Below are 19,610 nucleotides of genomic sequence, written 5' to 3'. Positions count from 1 at the left end.
TTCTTTTGATAACAATGAATATAAATAAGCAAAGATGTTTGAGACGGCGCTTACAAATAAAATCGTGAATATCTTCTTTCCCTCATACTAACCAATTGTGTTTGTTCGACGAACTCGTCTATCCAGGATCGAAGCCCGCAGCTGAGTGGAGTTAAAGCCGCTCTCGGCTCCCGACAGAGGTGAAGGTGACTCGCCTGTTGGTGCGGAGATGCAGAAGAAGCGTTGCGGACGCTCGCTCGGCTTTGTCACATCACTCTAATCATCAGAGAAACAACAACCCTCATTCAAGGATCGACCTCACCCTTGAATCGAGGACAGACTGATTAAAGACATTTTCGCAGTGAGTTACTTTTATTCGTGGATGCGTATGCATGTGTTCTGCACCGATCGGGCGAAAGAACCGCCCCAGATCCGCAACCAACATTTTTCAAATCTGCAAGTCTTCGATGAGGGATCCGGAGCGCCGGGAGAGCACCGAGAGCTCGCGGAGAGCTCAGCGGGCGATGGATGACTGTAGAACGGTGAGCGTACGGTAGAACAACCGCTGTCACTTCTACGGGTGCTATTTTTGGATAGGCTTTATTTGTGTCTACACATTAAAATGATTGTCAATTATATGCAAGTGAACAGGCTGTTTACCAGTAGCCTACGGATAATTGCAGTATGCATACTATATTTACTAAAAGCCTGTAAGGTATGTGATGTATTGAAACATAAATAATGATTGGGTCTCTGTTTGTGAATTGATTACAAGATAAATTATTGGTTTTATAATGCTTATCACATCGCCGTTTGTGTTTTCATATTGCACCATTATTTAGAAATTACATCCTTATAATCCCATGTGTTGCTATGTGGCATCTAGATAATGCAGCTATAAACTCGTGTTTACCCTGCTGGAAAATCCAGTTTAATCTGCTAGCTGTGCTTTGGAACATGGATGGATTCTCTCTAGTAAAAAATGATCAACCAGCTACCATGTTCCAAATGCCAGGTTGACATCTTCAGATAGTCTACAGTACCAACCAAACCAGCTATGTTCCAAAACACAGCTGCCTGCTTATTCATAGTTTTCCAGAAGGAATATACATATTCACTTTCTAAAAATAGACTGAGAAGGATTTGTCTACATTTTCAGACCGTTCAGGAGTTCAACACTCTTGTGGCCCTCCATCGTGAGCAGGTCATCTCCATAGGGGAGAATACAATCGACTGTCCTTCTTTAAGGGCACAGATGCACAAGACTCGAATCAAAGGATGTGCTGTAGCCCAGGCTGCCTATCAAAACCTCGTTGCAATCTATGGGTAAGCATTTATGTTAGAATAGCCATGTCGTTTTGAAGATGTGGCTGTAGGATGTCATGAAGCTCAGCTGATATTGAGTCTGTTTTTCTCTCTATGCCTGTCTTAGGCCAGAGGATGGTGAAATCCACCCAGAAATATGCAGGTTGTTCATCCAGCTTCAATGCTGCCTGGAGATGTACATTACAGAGATGCTCAAGTCTATGTGTCTGTTGGGTGTTCTGCAGCTCAATAGGAAAGGTGTTGTGTCAATGACAGCCAGCAGAGGACAGCAGATTCTTTACATTAGCAGACATGAGTACATAAAGCTAATATACTGCATGACGGAATATAGTCCGAAGGTGGCGGGGATGGCAAAATAAATACATAAAACAGCTTGACAATTCACCTGGTTTTTCTATTAGCAAAAGAAAGTATAACTATCTTGCACTGTTTTGTTTCACTCACTTAAAAGGAAATGATGTGTGTCCTGAAGCAAACATGGACTGCAGGGTAGACGAAAGCTCTGATGTGCCGATGCTGGAAGATCGTTCATCATCACCTGTAGATTTTCCACAGGAATCTTGGCTCGTGTGCACAGACATTGAGAACATAGAGAGGTATGAAAAACAGAATGAATGGATTAGGAATGAAATAATTTTTCCTATTCAGTATCTCCATTAGGATTTCAAGCAATTTTTCAGTAAGGAGTTGTAAGCAATGAAGCAAACCAACCAGCTCGTAGATGAACCACATGACAAACTTTGATTTTGAGCAAAAAGTATTTGAAAATCTGAGAAAAAGGTGCAAGACCGTAAACCTTTGAACGGAATGAGCTATAATCCCAATATGTATTCAAATAAGAAAAATAATAATGACCCAATTTAAAACTACTTATTTGTAATTATTAATTACAGGTGTAATAACAATATTTAATTTTTTTTTACTAAATAATCACTTAAAATTTGTAGCATTTTTTAATATATAAAGTTCTATATACACTGTTCAAAGGTTTAGGGTCAGTAAGATTTTTCTTTTTTAACTTTTAAAGGACGCATTCAATGGACAAAAATGACAGTAAAGGCATTAATAATGTTACAAAAGATTTCTAATTGAAATAAATGCTGTTCTTTTGAACTTTCTATCCATCAAATAACCCTGAAAATAAGGAATCAAAGGTTTCACCAAAATATTAAGCAGCATTTTGTTTTCAATATTGATAATAATAAGAAATGTTTCTTGTGCAGCACCAAGTCAGCATATTTAGCTTTGCCATCACAAGAATAAATTGGTGACCCCAAACTTTTAAATAGTAGTGTATATAAATTGCTTGTCAACCAATTTGGGTTATTAATGGGGTAAAATGGTGTTAAAGCCCAAATGAGGTCTTTAAATACTGTACTAAATATCCATTTGACTGTGATCTCAGATAGTTAATGTCCTGTGTTGTGACATTTCTTCCAGTGATATGCGAGAAATGAGAAACCTTCTAAGCAAACTCAGGGAGACAATGCCTTTGCCGCTGAAAAATCAAGGTGAGTCTCAAACAGATTTATTCTAGTACTTTAATGGATTCTTTATACCCTCTAATTGCAAATAGCTAGGAATGAATTTATGTATTTATTTTCCTGCGTGTAGATGACAGCAGTCTGCTAAATCTGTCTCCTTATCCACTGGTGAGGCAGAGGAAGAGGCGATTCTCCGGGCTTTGTTGCCTTGTGTCTGGCTAAACCTTCAATACTCTCAAATCTTCTTTTCTGATCATTGATCAATTAGCGCCTCACTCGTCTCCTTCGTGTCTCTGGAATGGTTTCGCTAATGTAACTTGTCTCTGGACTGTGTCAAAACTACTTAATCACTCGTTGGAGGACAGAATTCCCTTGACTCAAAGCCCTGCCTGTTGAGTTCTTAAGCAAAATCAATTGTACATTTTTAGTTACCGAAAGGTTCATTCTTTGTCATGTGTTGTGAAACCATATGATTGTATAAAAAAGCAAGTGAATGAAGTAAAATAATAACAACTGTTTCTGATTTTCTTTTATCATAGTCAGAGTTTGTTGTCAGTGAAAGGGCACGTTTAGTTAGGATTGGTGTTTTTCATCTACTTGCTTTTTCTTCTTTTTTTTAATAAATTTAGCCACTGTGCTATGCTTTTAATTTAGTCTTCCATAAAGGGATCATGTTTTTAAAAAATGATATCAGTCATTATAAGGGCACAAGAGTGCTCTGCACTAAAGCCATTGCTTTTGCATTCTAAGCTTGAAACAAATATAACACAGTAAAAATCACAATGTACATAATACTTATAATTGTAAATAAAACATTGTATTTATTATAAATGATTTTAATGATTTATTTTTCATTTATCCATTAAAGACATCAGGTTTGTGTGAATGCATATCCCAGTTTTATGAGAGTTCGCTTTATGATTTTTGCACTTTATGTCAGGTGTCTATATGCATAGTTACAGCTCTTATAAGCTATACATCCTTTTATAATGATAATAAAGGTTTTTTTTTTTTTACTGTAATTGTTTGTTTTATTGTAGCCTTCAGTAATTCACATCCAGGTTTTGGCTTTAAAATGAAACCCTTTAAAGTCCCCCTGTAGTCAATAATTGTATTCCTTAACACTCATGTTTGATCACCAAAATGACAAAAATTTTGTCCTGTGAAAAAAAATTACATGCTTGAATGTAACTCTACACCCTTGCTTAATTTAGTATATGCAGATCAATGAATATGCTTATTAGCCTCACCTCCACTCACGCCAGCTCACAGATTCACTCGCCATCTTACTAAGGTAAACACTGCACAATGGTATCGCCAGAGATGGGCATAAATACATGGAAATGTATTTAAAATAAAATGACTGTGTGGAAAAATGGATTTAAATACAAATACAAAATTTTGAAAATACACAAAATACATTTGAAATTGGCCATCCAGTGCAGGTCTTTAGGTCACAGTTAATAAAGAAACTACATAGGCCTACTGACTTTTAATTCCTAATCTTATCTCTGCCGTTCTTTCTTTCTTTCTTGTTTGCAATTACAAATAAACTTAGGCAAAATAGCAACCATTTATATACTGATTTCTAACCAGGTTACATGTAGTCTATTACTTGTGCTGAACACTAAAATTTCATACAGTATGTAAAACTGTGGGAACCTCTTCTGCTATTTAGCAAAGAATATGGATGGGCGATATGACCAAAATCTTAATTTTTCTTCACAGTAACAAAATGTATTATGGTTTCACAATTCTCAATATCAGTTTTCAAAATTAGAAAGTTTATCTACAATTTTAAATTTGAATTCATTTAGATTAATTTGACACTATTTACCTATGTTTACTTTTTAATATTTTTTTTTACTATATTTACCTATACTATTTGCTATATACTATTTTTTTATGAATAAAATTAAAAGCTGAAGATTTTTGGGGTGTGTCATTAATCAGTGCTTCTTTTTCCACTCTAACGTTCCAATAATTCCTGCCCACTAAAAGCCGCAAGGATACATTTGATTACCCCACAAATAGGCCTATCTCTGTAAATGAATTAGAAGAAGTTCCATCGATTCACACTTTATATCATCGATATGATATGTAGTGTCATATCATTCAGCCCTATCATGCAGTAATGTTTTAAACACATTTGACAAGCTAGTTGATAAGAATCCGATTGGCTAACGCTATTTTCCCACTAATCTGAATAATGCACTATTTTAACTCACCAAGTAGAATTGATCATGACATCCTCAGTATACCCTGACAAACAAAATACAAAAATACTAATCTTAAATGTATTTAAATACAAATTACAAAATAGTGTATTTCAAATAAGTATTTTAAATACATGTATCTGAAATACTGCCCATCCCTGGGTAGGCCTATCGCTATTACAGAATCGGACACATAACGTTAATTAATATGAATAGCCTTTTTCTTGAATGTTATCAAACTAACAGCTGTTGCTAATGTTACACAAACCATGTTCCCGTTTGCCATCTCAGAGTCAGGCAGCTGCCCTATAACAATCATCAGAAACACTTTGAACAACCCGGGGCCAGAACGTCAGTGAAGAAAGGCATTTCATCATAACATCGTAATATACATCATACACTCGTTATATTGCTATATCTACACGATTTTTCATATCAACAAAAACTGGGATAGCTTCCCGGGTTCCCCAAAATACTGGGATAACCTGGAACTCTCGAGACTCCCCTACTAGTTTGCTGTTAATATGCTAAAGCCAGGCACGTTGACGTGATTGGTTACAAGGTAGTTTATGACTTCAGAAAACACCAAAACATTAAAAACACCACATATACTTATAACATTACAAACTTGATTTTCACCACGGGTCTGTAAGAAATTCTTTAGAAAAGTGATGCATGTTATGAAAAAATAAGATTTAGTTACAAAGCAACCTTTATTTTGGCACGGAGAAAGACAATAACTCTCCTGTAATAACATGTTATCCATGTACTCTCTGTCCACATTCCCATGTTCTAAAGTAGAAGCCAAATGTCAAAGTGAAAACTTGCAGCTGCAAGGGTTTACTGGAAGCAAAGGGGTGTGGAAGTTCTGAAGAGCGTTGAGAGAGAACGCTGAAAGAAAATTCAACCAGGTTATAAGAGTAACTTTTCTAGTGCAGCGGATTGTGCCACTGTCTTGCTGATATTTGATGTTTACTCATATTGCCGACAGACACAGAGAATAAAATTAGACGTGATAGTGTGCTTATATGCTTTTTGGAGGAGTCTGAAATTTATGTGAGTATTACCCACAAGCTCAGGTACTATTAGGTTTCTGCAACTTGTCAAGAAACTGTTTGTGGTGAGGTCTCGATTTAATTGTTGGATTTACTTTAAATCAGTTTTTAATATCCAAATTTGTCAGATTAGGTTTAGGTTTGGTACCATGATATATATTTAATATTACCATTTTTTATATTAAATCAGTATTTTTTTTTATATTTATTTTTACATAAAGGCTTTTCAATGTTGTTTGGTTGTTTAAACCCACTTTTATCACTATTTTTGAGCACTTTTACTCAATATATTAAAAATGGTCCATATATTATTCCATACTTCAAACCCTATGATCTGCTTACCTAAACTAAAGATAATGTTCTTTCAGAATACCTCATTTGTGTTCATTAATTTATGTGCATAATATGCACCGTGCAAATGAAAAATCATAATGGAAATAAACAAATCAGTTGTGCATGTGTAATGTCATTGGCGTTATAACCTACTAGCCTTCTCCCTTACCTTAAGCTATCAAGTTCCGAAAGGCCCTCTTCTCTATGGATCGTACTTCCATTCCCCTTGTCCTACTCTGCACCCTGGCTTCATTTACCACCATTACAGGATGTTTCTGTGACCACTACCCATGGAGTTTATGGTCGTTTTGCACCAAAACCTGTGACTCTGGAACCCAAACACGTTCAAGGTAACCTAAAATGATTTATTTTTGTATTTGCTTCTTTTGGAAGGTTAAACCTAACATGATATTTCTGATAAAGTTTATTATGGTAATATGTGGACTGTGCATTTGTTGTTGCAGGGCTGTGCGCTATGATGAGCACTGGACCAAAAACAATTGTTTCCAGCTGTGTCAGATAAATGAGACTAGAGCGTGTAATGTCGAGGCCTGTCCAATACATTGCCAGCTGACTGAGTTTGGACCCTGGTCAGAGTGCTCGCCGTGTGCCAAAAAATCTGTAAGTAAAACACACACAGCTATTAGGATATTTAAGCAAAATTCTTAATTTTTAGGGAATATTGGTGGTAATTCATATGCTCTTGTAATCTTCTTCACGTAATCAAAACAGCTAACAATTTTTGGTTCCCAGAACCTTAGTTTTTAGTTCCCAGAACATTCTGTTTTAAGGTTTGTTTTTGGTTAGCCATGGAAAGCTTTCTTAACGGAAATAGAATGTTAGTTTTTGATTTGTAGAACGTTACCCTAACATTGCTCTAACGTTATTCTAAGGATATTCTAACGTTATTCTAACAATCCCAGAATGTTCCCCGAATGTTATTCTAACATTATTCTAATATTCCCAGAACGTTCCCCTGTCGTTATTCTAATGTTTTTCCAACATTCCCAGAACGTTATTCTAAGGTGGTGCTGCAGTTTTTTTGACCGAGTCATTGACTCTCATTCATTCAATCGATTTGTTAAAAATGTGTTTGATTAAATGTTCGAAATTAAATGGCAATATTATATCTAAAATGTGTGTTACTGAATATTAACTAAATAAAAGCAATATCACATGCACAAAATGTAGTTTTTTCAAATATCACTGCAGCCTTATTCTACAGCCGAGAACAACAACATTCTTGCTACTGTGATATTGCTCAAATATAGTCTACTGCTGTAGTAAGTGTGTGTATATTGTGTGTGGTTTAGTTCAGAATCAGGTCTGTTTTGAGGCCGGCTCAGTTTGGGGGGAAAGAGTGTAGTCCATCGCTTACAGAGGAAAGACTCTGTCATCCCTCCAAGGAATGTAGGATTGAGCCTGTCAACTGTAAAGAGAAGTTCACCTGTGACAGTGGTAGATATCTTCACAACATCACATCATATTAGATTTAATGATGCATGGTCTATTGATTTTATAATCTAGCAAATCTGTACAGTCTTTAAATGCTTGCTCTAGAAAGCAAGTGCACGATCACCAACTTGCTTTATTGCCTTCAAAGGAAGATGTATAAATGCTGCTCTGCAGTGCAACAATCAGAACGACTGTGGAGACAACTCTGACGAGAGAGACTGTGCGCAAACCAAAAAAGTGTGTGCAAGTGAACGGAGATTTGCTTTCATTCCTGGAGCAGACCTGATTGGTTATGGGTGAGTTACAGATAAAGATCATTTGCTCCCTGAGATTGCAAAACAACTTCATGGCCGTGGTAAGCTTTTAGAGATGTTATCATGTTGTCTGCAAAATAAATCTGAGCTTGGGCTTTTCTTAAAACTGCTAAAGGTTATTTTTTAAATTAGATTTGATGCTGCGGCAGAGCAGATGAGAGGAGCTGTTCTGGACAACTCATTCATGGGGGGTGAATGCACTCTTAAGAAACTGAAGAGGAACTACTACCGAATCCCTGCCAACATTGAGAGTTATGAAATCAAGGTGGGAAAAATCTAATTTCTGTCTGTTTGTGCTTTTAATAATTTACTTGTTAGATGGAATAATTAAATCTAATTCTAAAAAATTAAATTCTATATCCAAAAAACATACAAAGAACATAGGGATGCACAATACACTGGCATCATATATATATATATATATATATATATATATATATATATATATATATATATATATATATATATATATATATATGTTCAGAAGTGATATGTATATATATATATATATACACACATATATATTCTTCCATTATTGGGCAAAACAATAATTATTGACTTATCAGGATTGGCCATAATTTCAACATCGGTGTATCACTAAAATATTAAATTGCTCATAATATGAGGTGCAATTTATTGTTTTATCTTCCAATCACACAAAACCACATGAAATGGATCGATGATTTTGACATTTTAATATTATTTGATTTCATTCCAGGTAGAAAATATTGAAGATTTTCAAGTGAAAGAAGTCAAACCCCAAAAAGTCATCTTGGCCAAAGAATCAAATCTTTTTCTTAAAAAGGCAGTGAAAGCATCTCAACAAAAAGTAAGGGATTTCAAATTCTTATTTCATTTTTTCTATCCCTAACACTACACAAATGTGTCTTTATATCTAAATTGAACACGTTGTTCACAAAGATCTCTTTTCGTTATTTTTATGCAGGACTCTGAGTATTTCAGGGTGCATCAGGTTGTTGCCACATCAACATTCAGAATGAAATCGTCTGACCTCTACTTATCAGACCCTTTCCTTCAGTTTCTAAACAGTCTACCACTGGAATACAACTATGCCCTTTATAGACAGATCTTCCAGCTGTTTGGGACACATTATTTCAGCTCTGGGACATTAGGGGGAAAGTATGATCTCCTTTTCCAATATGATCGAGAAGAACTGAAAACCTACGGTAAGCAGACATTGTCATCTGATTGTAAGAACATTGGCACAACATTAGAGACCTTAATCAGCTCACGTAACTTTATCTCTCATTTCTAAAATACATTGCAACTGTGCTCTCTAATCAGTGCTGTCTCCTTACAATTCCCAGGATTGACAGAAGCAGAAATGAACAATTGCTTTAATCAGGATTCCACCATCATCGCTATATTCTATAATAGAATCTCACATAGTTCCACCTGTGGGAAAAATACATTAAAAACCAAATATGAAGGTAATACACATACAAATGTGCTATTAAATGTTTCAGATTATATAAACTTAATTTGAAATGCTGTTGTCCATTTCAGGGTCGATTGTAAAAGCATCAGAGAAGTGTATAACATCCGTGCAAGGAGGTAGAGCTGAATTCACAGCAGCCCTGGCCTGGGAGAAGAGGGGTGTATCGCCAGACAGCACTACATACCAGGACTGGATCAAATCTACAATAGACAATCCAACTGTTATAGATTTTCAGGTTAGGAGGAGAGACAAACATTTATGTCATTTGAAAATGGTTATATATTAACCTGTCAAATATTCTGGGGTATAGAAAAAAACTTTTCTTCAAAAGAAATGCAAATAAACTGAAAACAGGAAAACCAGATTAATTTATATTTGTCAATATTTTATCTAGCTTTTGCCTTTTGGGAATTTGGTGCGGGGCTTCCCTTGTGCTGTGACAAAGAGACGGCATCTCCATAGGGCGCTGATGGAGTACCAGACTGAATTTGACTCCTGTAAATGTGCCCCCTGCCCCAACAATGCCCGGCCAGCTCTTTACGGAACAGAGTGCATTTGTATTTGCCAGACCGGGACCTATGGACGAAACTGCGAGAAACGAGCACCAGACTACACTGCAGGTTCACATGCATTCCTTTAAATATATGTATAATGGAGAAAACAATTTATGTATAGACATACAGATATTTCTAAGAATATATAAAATATAATATTAATATATAATATAAATAAAATAAAATAATTATGTAGTAATTATATATGATATAATTCCTAATTCCTAATTATATATAGTATTATTTATATTAAAAAATAATAATAACATGCCAGTAATAAAATTCTCTCTACATCCCACAGACGAAGTTGATGGGCGCTGGAGTTGCTGGAGCCCTTGGAGTACTTGTGACGCCACCTTGAAGAAGCATCGTTCGCGTATCTGTAACAACCCTGCACCCCAGCGGGGCGGCACACCCTGCCAAGGCCCTGAGAAGCAGGTGGAGGAGTGTACCATCTCTATTTTCCAGGAGTAAGTGCCCTTTCTTATCTGTAGACTACAGAAGAGGTATCTGTGGGGTCAGAATGCGGTCATTGGCATGCATGCATAAAAAAATGTCATACAATTGGGGAATTTATGTGTGCAGATAAAGTGCTCATACAAGTTCTCATATTATTGTGCATATGCAAATAAAGAATTAAGAATTTAAAAAAAGTTTTTACCTTAATGTTTGTATTGTTTTAAATTAAGGAGTGTGCGCCCGCAGCTAGCAATTTGCATACAATCTCACCTCTCTCTCTCACTCTCACCTCTTCTCATTTGCACTCTTTTGCTCACATTCTTACCTGAGAGCAAAAGAGTAAAATGTGTAAAACATGTATAACATGTCAAACAGTTTTTATATAGACCAAGACTATTTTGATCATTTTTCAAACCATTCATTTGCCAGCTGTGCATATGCATATACAGGTTTTGTTTAATATTTTTATTTAAAAAATTCCTCAGACATAAAAATATTGGAATTTTGTTTAGTTATTCAATTTTTAATAATGTATATTTTTAAAAATGACTTAAAAATATAGCCCACCTCAAAATTTAAATTCTGTCATTATTTACACACCCTTATGTTGTTCCAAACCTTTACGACTTTCTTGCTTCTGTTCAACACAAAAGAAAATATTTAGAAGAATGTTGGTTTATCAAACAGTTTCTGTTCCCGTTGACTTCCATTATACTGTATTTTTGTCCATACATTGGACGTCAATGTGACCCAGATCTGTTTGGTTACCAACATTCTTCAAAATATCTTATTTTTATCTTATTGTTCCGCAGAAGAAAGTCATACAGGTTTGAAACGACATGGTGGCTGAGTAAATGATGACAGAATTTTCACTTTTGGGAGAACTATCCCTATTAAATTACTATTAATTAATATATGGCTTACCTGTGTTTATTGTGTTATGTAGTTTCAGTTGGTTCAAATTTTTATTGTGAATGTATGAATTTGAATGCTTTTTAACTTATGGTGAATTAATATCACATGTGAGACATTCTTGTTTATCTGTCTTTCACAGGCAAAATGTCTGCATTAATGATGATGACTTTGTGACTGAAGGGTCCCGTGAGAGCCAGCTGCCCCCTGGAGCTTCTGGCTGTCCAAAACCCCGTCCACCTGCCAACAGCCACCTGAGAGTGAGGGGACACAAGAGCTGAAACGCTTACATCACATCTTCTCCTGTTGCTGTTTATTCCTGCTTTCTTCCACTAACGTCCAACTCTTTCCTTCTAATTCCAGATCAACAAACGTCAATACGATTATGGAGATCACGAGGAGTTTGTTTGCTTCACTGGTTTTGAGCTGGACGGATACCAGCTCATTCATTGTTTGCAGGATCGCACTTGGGAGAAACCCAAAGGACAGTGCATTAGTAAGCCATAGAAGTGCTGATATAATATCAAAACAAAACAATTTATGATCTGAAAGCTTATTTTGACCCTTACAGTTTTCACTCCATATGTTCTCCTGTCATTCCAGAAAAAGTTTGCTTCAAACCCACAGTGCCTGATGGCATGAAGATATACCCAGACAAAATGGAGTATAACGTAGGAAGTGGCATCATGCTGGCCTGCTCAGAAAGTGGCATGAGTCCTTCAGGGCGTCAGTCTTACTCGTGTGGGAAGAGTCTTGTCTGGGAGCCAAGCATTCCACAGGACATACACTGCAAGATTGGTACTTTCACAGAATAAATAAGCTTTTTGCAATAATTCATACGATTCACAAATCTTGCCGCTTACTTGAGTATAAATGACATTAATTTATGTTAACAACTTTTGCTCCTTTAATGCAAACATGGTTAAACATATTTTTCCACAGATAAACCCTTTGTACCAGACAGCAGCTGTAAACTTGGAGAGATGCATGATGGGACTAAATGCATCTGCATGTCCGAAGAGAGATGCAGGTATGAACTCGTCCCTATTTGTGACGGTTTTAATTTTGTCATGTGTTTCAATGCTGTGTTCCATTGACCCCAGAGGAAAGATGTCAAAGTTGGGAATGACGTCACATCCGAGTTGCCCGCATTCCAGTCCAGGAAATCTAAGATGGACTTAAAACCATAAAAAATCAGGGTTCCCTTTCGTACTGGGAGCTCCGACGTGTCGTCGGGGGAGTTCCCTGACGAATTGGGATCACGCTAGGGAACCAATTGCCTTCGAGAGAATTAAAAAACGAGCCAATAGACATTGGCATGCAAGATTTGCATTCCGCGACCCGCCTACCAGCGCGGGTATAAAAGGCGGAAGTAAACATTGCGCAATGCTTTTTGCTTTGGAGCCATCCAGTGTGTCTCTGAGAAGATTAAAACTTCGAGTCCTCTTTGGAAGGAGAAGGATCCTCGGTGCTGGTGTCACGGCTGTTGAGCGACCATCGCTTCTGGCCGTTTCTCTTTTAGAAAAAAAAAGGCTGTTCTAACGGCTGGTACGGGTATTGAGTGCAACACACGGGCTTGCAGTTTCCCCGCTGTGTTTGCCGCGGTGGTTCCTCTGTGCCTCGGCATATAAAAAAAAGAGTATATTTTCCCTTCTAAAAGAGCAACACGGGCGTTTCGCGTTCTTTTCAGGATGTCGTTTCACCCGTGCGTTTCTGGATGCGGTCGACTTTTCCCTCAGGAGGATGGTCATAAACACTGCCTCTCGTGTTTGGGCTTAAAGCACGCTGAGGCAGCGTTTGTGAATGAGTCATGTTCTCATTGCGGGAGTAGCGTCGCACGGGTACGAGGGAATCCCCCCAGTGGAGCGGTCGGTTGCGATGCAATTGTGTCCTAAGACCGCTTCCTCCTGGCGGGGTGCCCCTTCACTCCCCTCCCGCGCCTGTAGATTTTCCTCTGGTCTGACCAGGGATGCCTACATGGCGTGTGGAGACGCCGCTTCCGCCCTGCATGCTATGGCGCTGCTACAGGTCCACCAGGCCAAGGCACTCCATGACATGCAGGGGGTTGGTCTCGACCCGGGTCTGCTGCAGGAGCTGCGTGCGGCGACGGACCTCGCCCTCCGGGTGACGAAAGTCACCACACGTTCCTTGGGTCGAGCGATGTCCACCTTGTGGTCCAGGAACGCCACCTGTGGCTCACCCTTGCGGATATGCGGGAAGCAGAGAATTACAAACTTCTCAACTTCCCCATATCCCAAGGGGGCCTCTTTGGCGACACGGTGGAGAGCTTCGCCCAAGAGTTCTCCACCGCCCAGAAGCAGTCGGAGGCGATACGGCACGTCCTGCACAGGAGGCGGACTGCTGCTGGTCCGTCCTCTGTGGCCGTAGAGCCTCCGGCTGCTCCCTCCTTCAGGGCAGCAGTCTAACCCTGGAGGACGGAGGTCGGGTCGTAAGAGGGTGGCCAAGCCCGCTCAAACGCCTCCCGCCCCCTCTCGTAAAAAGAAGGCCCGGAAGCTTCCCTGAGACGGGCGACCTGGTGGAGGCTCCGGATACTGCTCTTCGGGAGGGTGCCCCTATACTCCTCCTTGCCCCGGGGGAGGGCCGGGCGGAAAATCCTTGTTTCAGTTTTCTTTCTGTTCCGCCGCTGGCCACTCGATCAGCGGTACCCACATTTTCAAAAAAAGAGCAGTTTCTTCTTCCTCCTCCAGATCATCCACGGTCGAGACTGATGGGCACACAGTCTCCCCCGTCCAAGAGGGCCAGGACGGCAGCGTGTGCCGCCCCCGAGCGGTTACACCCCCGTTCCCCTCTTCCAAGTTTGCGGATAGCAGTGACGCAGCCCCAGCTGCGTCACTCCGGTCTGCAGCTGGGCCCGGAGGCGCAGAGACCAGCATACAAGGAGTCAGGGCCTCGTTCCTCGTCTCTCCCCCTCCCCTCGCCACCGGGCAGTCCGCAGCAGAACGCCAACGAGCCTTCTCTGCCGTCTGCCCCTCGGTGGAAGCAGGTTGGTGTCAGGCGCACCCAGACCCCGCTCTCGGTCGCTACAACGCCACCAGAGCCAGGTCCCTGTCTTCCACCTCGCTGCCCCTCCGCGGGTACGCCGGTGGTTCGGGTGGGTTCATTGGGATGCTATCTGGAAGCCTGGCTAGCGCTTCCGGGTCCGTCCCGATGGCTCATCCGCACCGTCCGGTTCGGCTATGCAATTCAGTTTGCACGCCGGCCTCCCAAGTTCAGGGGCGTCCACTTCACCCGTGTGCGGTCAGTGGACGCCCCTGTCTTGAGGAAAGAGATCGATGTCCTGCTAGCGAAGGACGTGATCGAGCCGGTCCCTCCTGCCGAGATGAGGTCTGGGTTTTACAGCCCCTACTTCATTGTACCCAAGAAAGGCGGTGGGTTACGCCAATCCTGGACCTGCGTGTTTTGAATCGGGCCCTGCACAAACTCCCTTTCAAAATGCTTACGCAGAAGCGCATTTTCGAGTGCATCCGTCCCCAGGATTGGTTTGCAGCGATCGATCTGAAGGACGCGTACTTTCACGTCTCGATTCTCCCACGACACAGACCGTTTCTTCGGTTTGCTTTCGACGGTTGAGCGTATCAGTACAAGGTCCTACCCTTCGGGCTGGCCCTGTCGCCTCGTGTCTTCACGAAAGTCGCGGAGGCGGCCATTGTTCCTATGAGAGAACAAGGCGTTCGCATTCTCAACTATCTCGACGACTGGCTCATTCTAGCTCACTCGCGAGATGTGTTGTGCGATCACAGGGACATGGTGCTCCGGCACCTCAGCCGGTTGGGGCTTCAGGTCAACTGGGACAAGAGCAAACTCTGCCCTGTGCAGAGGATCTCTTACCTCGGTATGGAGCTGGACTCGGTCGCCCAGACTGCGTGCCTCACGGAGGAACGCGTCCAGTCAGTGCTCACCTGCCTCAGGTCCTTTAGAGGCAGGACAGCGGTTCCACTGAAACAATTTCAGAGGCCCCTGGGGCATATGGCGGCCGCAGCCGCAGTAACGATCGAATCCCGAGGTGGGCGTGACACAGCGGCACGTTCCGGGTCAAAGTGTCCCCGCACTGTCCCCAAACCTTCTCCCCGTGGTCAGATCCTGCGTTGCTACGGGCCGGAGTGCCCCTAGTCCAGGTTTCCAGGCATTCTGTGGTTTTCACGGATGCCCCTGCCACCGGGTGGGGGGCCATGTACAAAAGGCATGCAGTTTCATGTCTGTGGACGGGGCCTCAACTGCATTGGCACATCAACTGCCTATAGTTGCAGGCAGTACGTCTAGCCCTCCGTCAACTCAATTGGTTTCTCAGACACAGGCATGTACTGGTCCGTACGGACAGCACTGCGACCATTGCGTATATCTACCATCAAGGTGGTCTACGCTCCCGTCGCATGTCGCGACTCGCCTCCCACCTCCTCCTATAGAGTCAGAAGCATCTGAGGTCGCTTCGTGCCGTTCACATTCCAGGGGAGCTCAACCGTGTGGCAGACGAGCTCTCGCAATTGCCTCCCCTGCCAGGAGAATGGCGACTCCATCCCCAGGCGGTCCAGCTGATTTGGAGAATCTTCGGAGCCACACAGGTAGATCTGTTTGCGTCTCCAGACACGACCCATTGCCAGTGGTTTTACTCCCTGACCGAGGGAACCCTCGGCACGGACGCCCTGGCTCACAGCTGGCCCTGGGACATGCGCAAGTATGTGTTTCCCCCAGTGAGCCTTCTTGCACAGATTCTGTGCAAGGTCAGGGAGGACGAGGAGCAGGTCCTTCTAGTGAAACCGTATTGGCCCACCAGGACTTGGTTCAGGACTTGGCACCCACGTACAGACCTCTGGAAACTCCATGTCTGGTCCCTGGACGGGACACGGAGGTTCTAGGTGGTCTACCACAGGCAGTGGTAGACACCATCACTTCCGAATCGTGCCCCCTCTACGAGGCGCCTCTATGCGTTGAAGTGGAACCTGTTCGTCGAGTGGTGTTCCTCCCGTCAGGAGGACCCCCGGACTTGCCCGATCGGTGTCGTGCTTTCCTTCCTACAGGATGGGTTGGAGCGGAGGCTGTCCCCCTCCACCCTCAAAGTGTATGTCGCCGCAATAGCCGCGCATCACGATGCAGTGGAAGGTAAGTCCCTTGGGAAGCACGACCTGGTCATCAGATTCCTTAAGGGTGCCAGGAGGTTAAATCCACCTCGTGTTTTGCACTCTGTACCCTCTTAGAGCTCTTCAAAGTCCCCTCTTTGAGCCTTTCCTGACAGTAGAGCTTAATATCCTGTCCATTAAGACAGCGCTCCTGTTAGCATTGGCCTCCTTCAAGAGGGTCGGGGATCTGCAGGCTTTTTCGGTCGACGAATCGTGCTTAGAGTTCGGGCCGGACCTTTCTCACGTTGTGTTGAGACCCCGGCTCGGATATGTGCCCAAGGTTCCTACCACTCCCTTCGTGGACCAGGTAGTGAACCTGCAAGCGCAGCCCCAGGAGGAGGCAGACCCAGCCCTGGCTTTTCTCTGTCCCGTCCGCGCCCTGCGGGTTTATATTGACAGAACGCAAAGCTTCAGAACCTCAGATCAGCTCTTTGTCTGTTACGGAGGCCAGCAGAAGGGGAAGGCCGTCTCCAAGCAGAGGTTAGCCCACTGGTTAGTGGATGCTATCACTCGAGCATATGAGTCTCTGGGTGAGCCTTGTCCTCCCAGGTTGCGCTCACTCCACTAGAGGTGTTGCCACTTCCTGGGCTTTGGCTCAAGGCGCCTCGCTGACAGACATCTGTAGAGCTGCGGGCTGGGCGACACCGAACACGTTCGCTAGGTTCTATAGCCTTCGTGTGGAACCTGTTTCCTCCGGAGTTCTTGCTACAGCCAGTGGGTCGAGGCAATAAGTTGTGTCGGCTTGCTACGCCACTCCGCCTCACAGCGGATACGTGCGTTCCTTGCTCCGTTGGTGCCCTACGTCGGTGAGCCTCGTGAGTTCCTCCTTCACCCCTCGGTGCTGGGCGTGACGGACCGCCCGGCACCAGGTCTGCTACCTCTAGTAAGGAGTTGCTAGTAGACTGGGTGCTCCAGTGGTTTCTATTGTGGCCCATGATGCCACGTGCAGTTCAGCCGTGTCTTCCCCTTGACGGACTCGTTCGTCGTCCCTGTTGAGTACGCTCCCACTTCCCTTGGATTGGGACTACCTCAGGGACTGCCATATGCCATATGGCTAGAACATATGTGTATTCCTGGCCTTCCTCAGTCAGGCTGGGGCTTCCGCAGCGTTCCCTCCTCTCTTGAGGGAACGCTTTCCCAGTGTTATCTAATATCCACTGTGCGGGTCTTGCGGAACAGCAGTGTGTTTCCCGTGGTAGCTCCCACAACTTATTTCAAGAAACTGCTGCAGGGTAGCTTTGCCGGGTGCTGGAAGGGGCCAGCACCATGGCGTTTTATTAGGGATCCCAATTCGTCAGGGAACTCCCCCGACGACACGTCGGAGTTCCCAGGACGAAAGGGAACGTCTCGGTTACGTATGTAACCCTCGTTCCCTGAGTACAGGGAATGGAGACGTGTCGTCCCTTCGCCATGTTGCTGTACCTTCGCGGAGGACTGGACACTGTTCGGCTCCTCAGCGAAAAGCATTGCGCAATGTTTACTTCCGCCTTTTATACCCGCGCTGGTAGGCAGGTCGCGGAATGCAAATCTTGCATGCCAATGTCTATTGGCTCGTTTTTTAATTCTCTCGAAGGCAATTGGCTCCCTAGCGTGATCCCAATTCGTCAGGGAACTCCCCCGACGACACGTCTCCGTTCCCTTTACTCAGGGAACAAGGGTTACATACGTAACCGAGACGTTTTTTTTGCACAGATAATGCCGAAGAATCATGTCCACTAATAGAGGTTGGATAGTGCACCACATGAGTTTATTGAGACATAAGCAAACAGAAATGTTAATAAACAATATATTACAACTGTTTCAGTACGGTAGACACGCTGAGCAGCCATATATTGGATTATGAAGTCGGGGTTATTGCGATAGTTCCAGTTAAAAGTTCCTTCTGGGAACTAAAGCCGAAATAAGTTCCTGGGACAAATTGTTCCGGGTAATTTCTGTGGAAACACGGTTTAAGACAAAGACAAGATTTGTGGATGAACAATAATTATTTGTATATATTAATGCTGTGGCCTGTTGGGAAATTTGACCATTAAATACCATGTATTTGTGTGTCCTGCAGAAATTATAGAGAAGACTTGTGTGTTTTCAACGCAGACAAGGAGAGTGCCATTATGATGTCCTTCTGTGCTTTTCATGCTGACCGTTGTCATGGAGACAGATTATACTTTATGAATAAAGGACCGTGCAAAAATATCGCAGGCAGTCTGGACTGGGCCAAATTCAGGGCCAGTGTATCCGAGCGGAGCTCAGTGCAGGAGCCCTGTGGTTCAGACACCTGTTACGAGTGGGAGACCTGCTCAGGTGCAGATTTTATTACAAACCCCTATGCTGTATATCCTTTCAGCAGCAAAGCATTTTTGATTTGTATTCAATTTAAATAATTCAACAATTTTTCAATGTTTTTTCTTCTTAGTGTCAACTACATGTGAGTGCAAAATCCCCAGAGATTGTTCAAAGGATGGGAAGCAAATGTATTGCCTGAAAATTGTGAGAACGCAAAGCACACGAAGCATGAGTCTGTGCTTCATGGCTGCCATGAAGTGCAGCAAGATGGAGTTTGAACTTCTGCATGAAGGTCCTTGCGCAAGTTCTTAATTGTGCACCAATCTTGCTGTAGAAATGTTCACAGTTGAAATGCTCACATATTTGCACCCATTATTGATTTATACAGAAAACGCTTTGATGTTTTATAGTCACTCACAGCATGCTATGCAGTAATATGCTGTGCATTAGAGCAATCTGTATATTGATGTGGAACCGCACAATAAAATGTTATCACACATTCAGATGTTCTTATATTTAAATGCTCTTTCATCTGAAGTGTATATATTTTTCAAACATTAAAATACTTTCTTCCATCTCAGCATCTCTCTGCATCTAAGCCATTTGTATGTCGATTACCCTGAAATCCTGTCGATGTGGCTTTGCT

General features: G+C 42.4%; 2 protein-coding genes across 2 annotated transcripts; both read left to right on the top strand.

Moving 5' to 3' along the window:
* Positions 1 to 83: 83 nt before the first annotated feature.
* On the top strand, positions 84 to 3,811 carry rgs7bpb (regulator of G protein signaling 7 binding protein b). Its single transcript, XM_077232993.1, has 6 exons — positions 84 to 521; positions 1,139 to 1,305; positions 1,412 to 1,542; positions 1,757 to 1,901; positions 2,746 to 2,816; positions 2,920 to 3,811. Exons 1-6 carry the CDS (start codon positions 372 to 374, stop codon positions 3,009 to 3,011), a joined length of 756 nt encoding a protein of 251 aa, XP_077089108.1. The 5' UTR covers positions 84 to 371; the 3' UTR covers positions 3,012 to 3,811.
* A 1,993-nt stretch (positions 3,812 to 5,804) lies between these two features.
* On the top strand, positions 5,805 to 19,544 carry c6.2 (complement component 6, duplicate 2). The gene is made up of 18 exons (XM_077232983.1): positions 5,805 to 6,061; positions 6,569 to 6,743; positions 6,858 to 7,014; positions 7,707 to 7,851; positions 7,997 to 8,144; positions 8,295 to 8,427; positions 8,881 to 8,991; positions 9,109 to 9,349; positions 9,491 to 9,613; positions 9,690 to 9,856; positions 10,016 to 10,241; positions 10,477 to 10,645; positions 11,689 to 11,806; positions 11,910 to 12,042; positions 12,150 to 12,344; positions 12,489 to 12,576; positions 18,741 to 18,982; positions 19,095 to 19,544. The coding sequence occupies exons 2-18, from the start codon at positions 6,598 to 6,600 to the stop codon at positions 19,274 to 19,276; spliced, it is 2,724 nt and encodes a 907-aa protein (XP_077089098.1). The 5' UTR covers positions 5,805 to 6,061; positions 6,569 to 6,597; the 3' UTR covers positions 19,277 to 19,544.
* Positions 19,545 to 19,610: the final 66 nt, after the last annotated feature.

Source organism: Siphateles boraxobius, unplaced genomic scaffold (genome assembly GCF_051911475.1).
Source record: "Siphateles boraxobius isolate OS27281-9 unplaced genomic scaffold, OSU_SipBor_1 18, whole genome shotgun sequence".
Lineage (NCBI taxonomy): Eukaryota > Metazoa > Chordata > Actinopteri > Cypriniformes > Leuciscidae > Siphateles > Siphateles boraxobius.
This window is presented reverse-complemented; position numbering and strand designations above follow the sequence as displayed.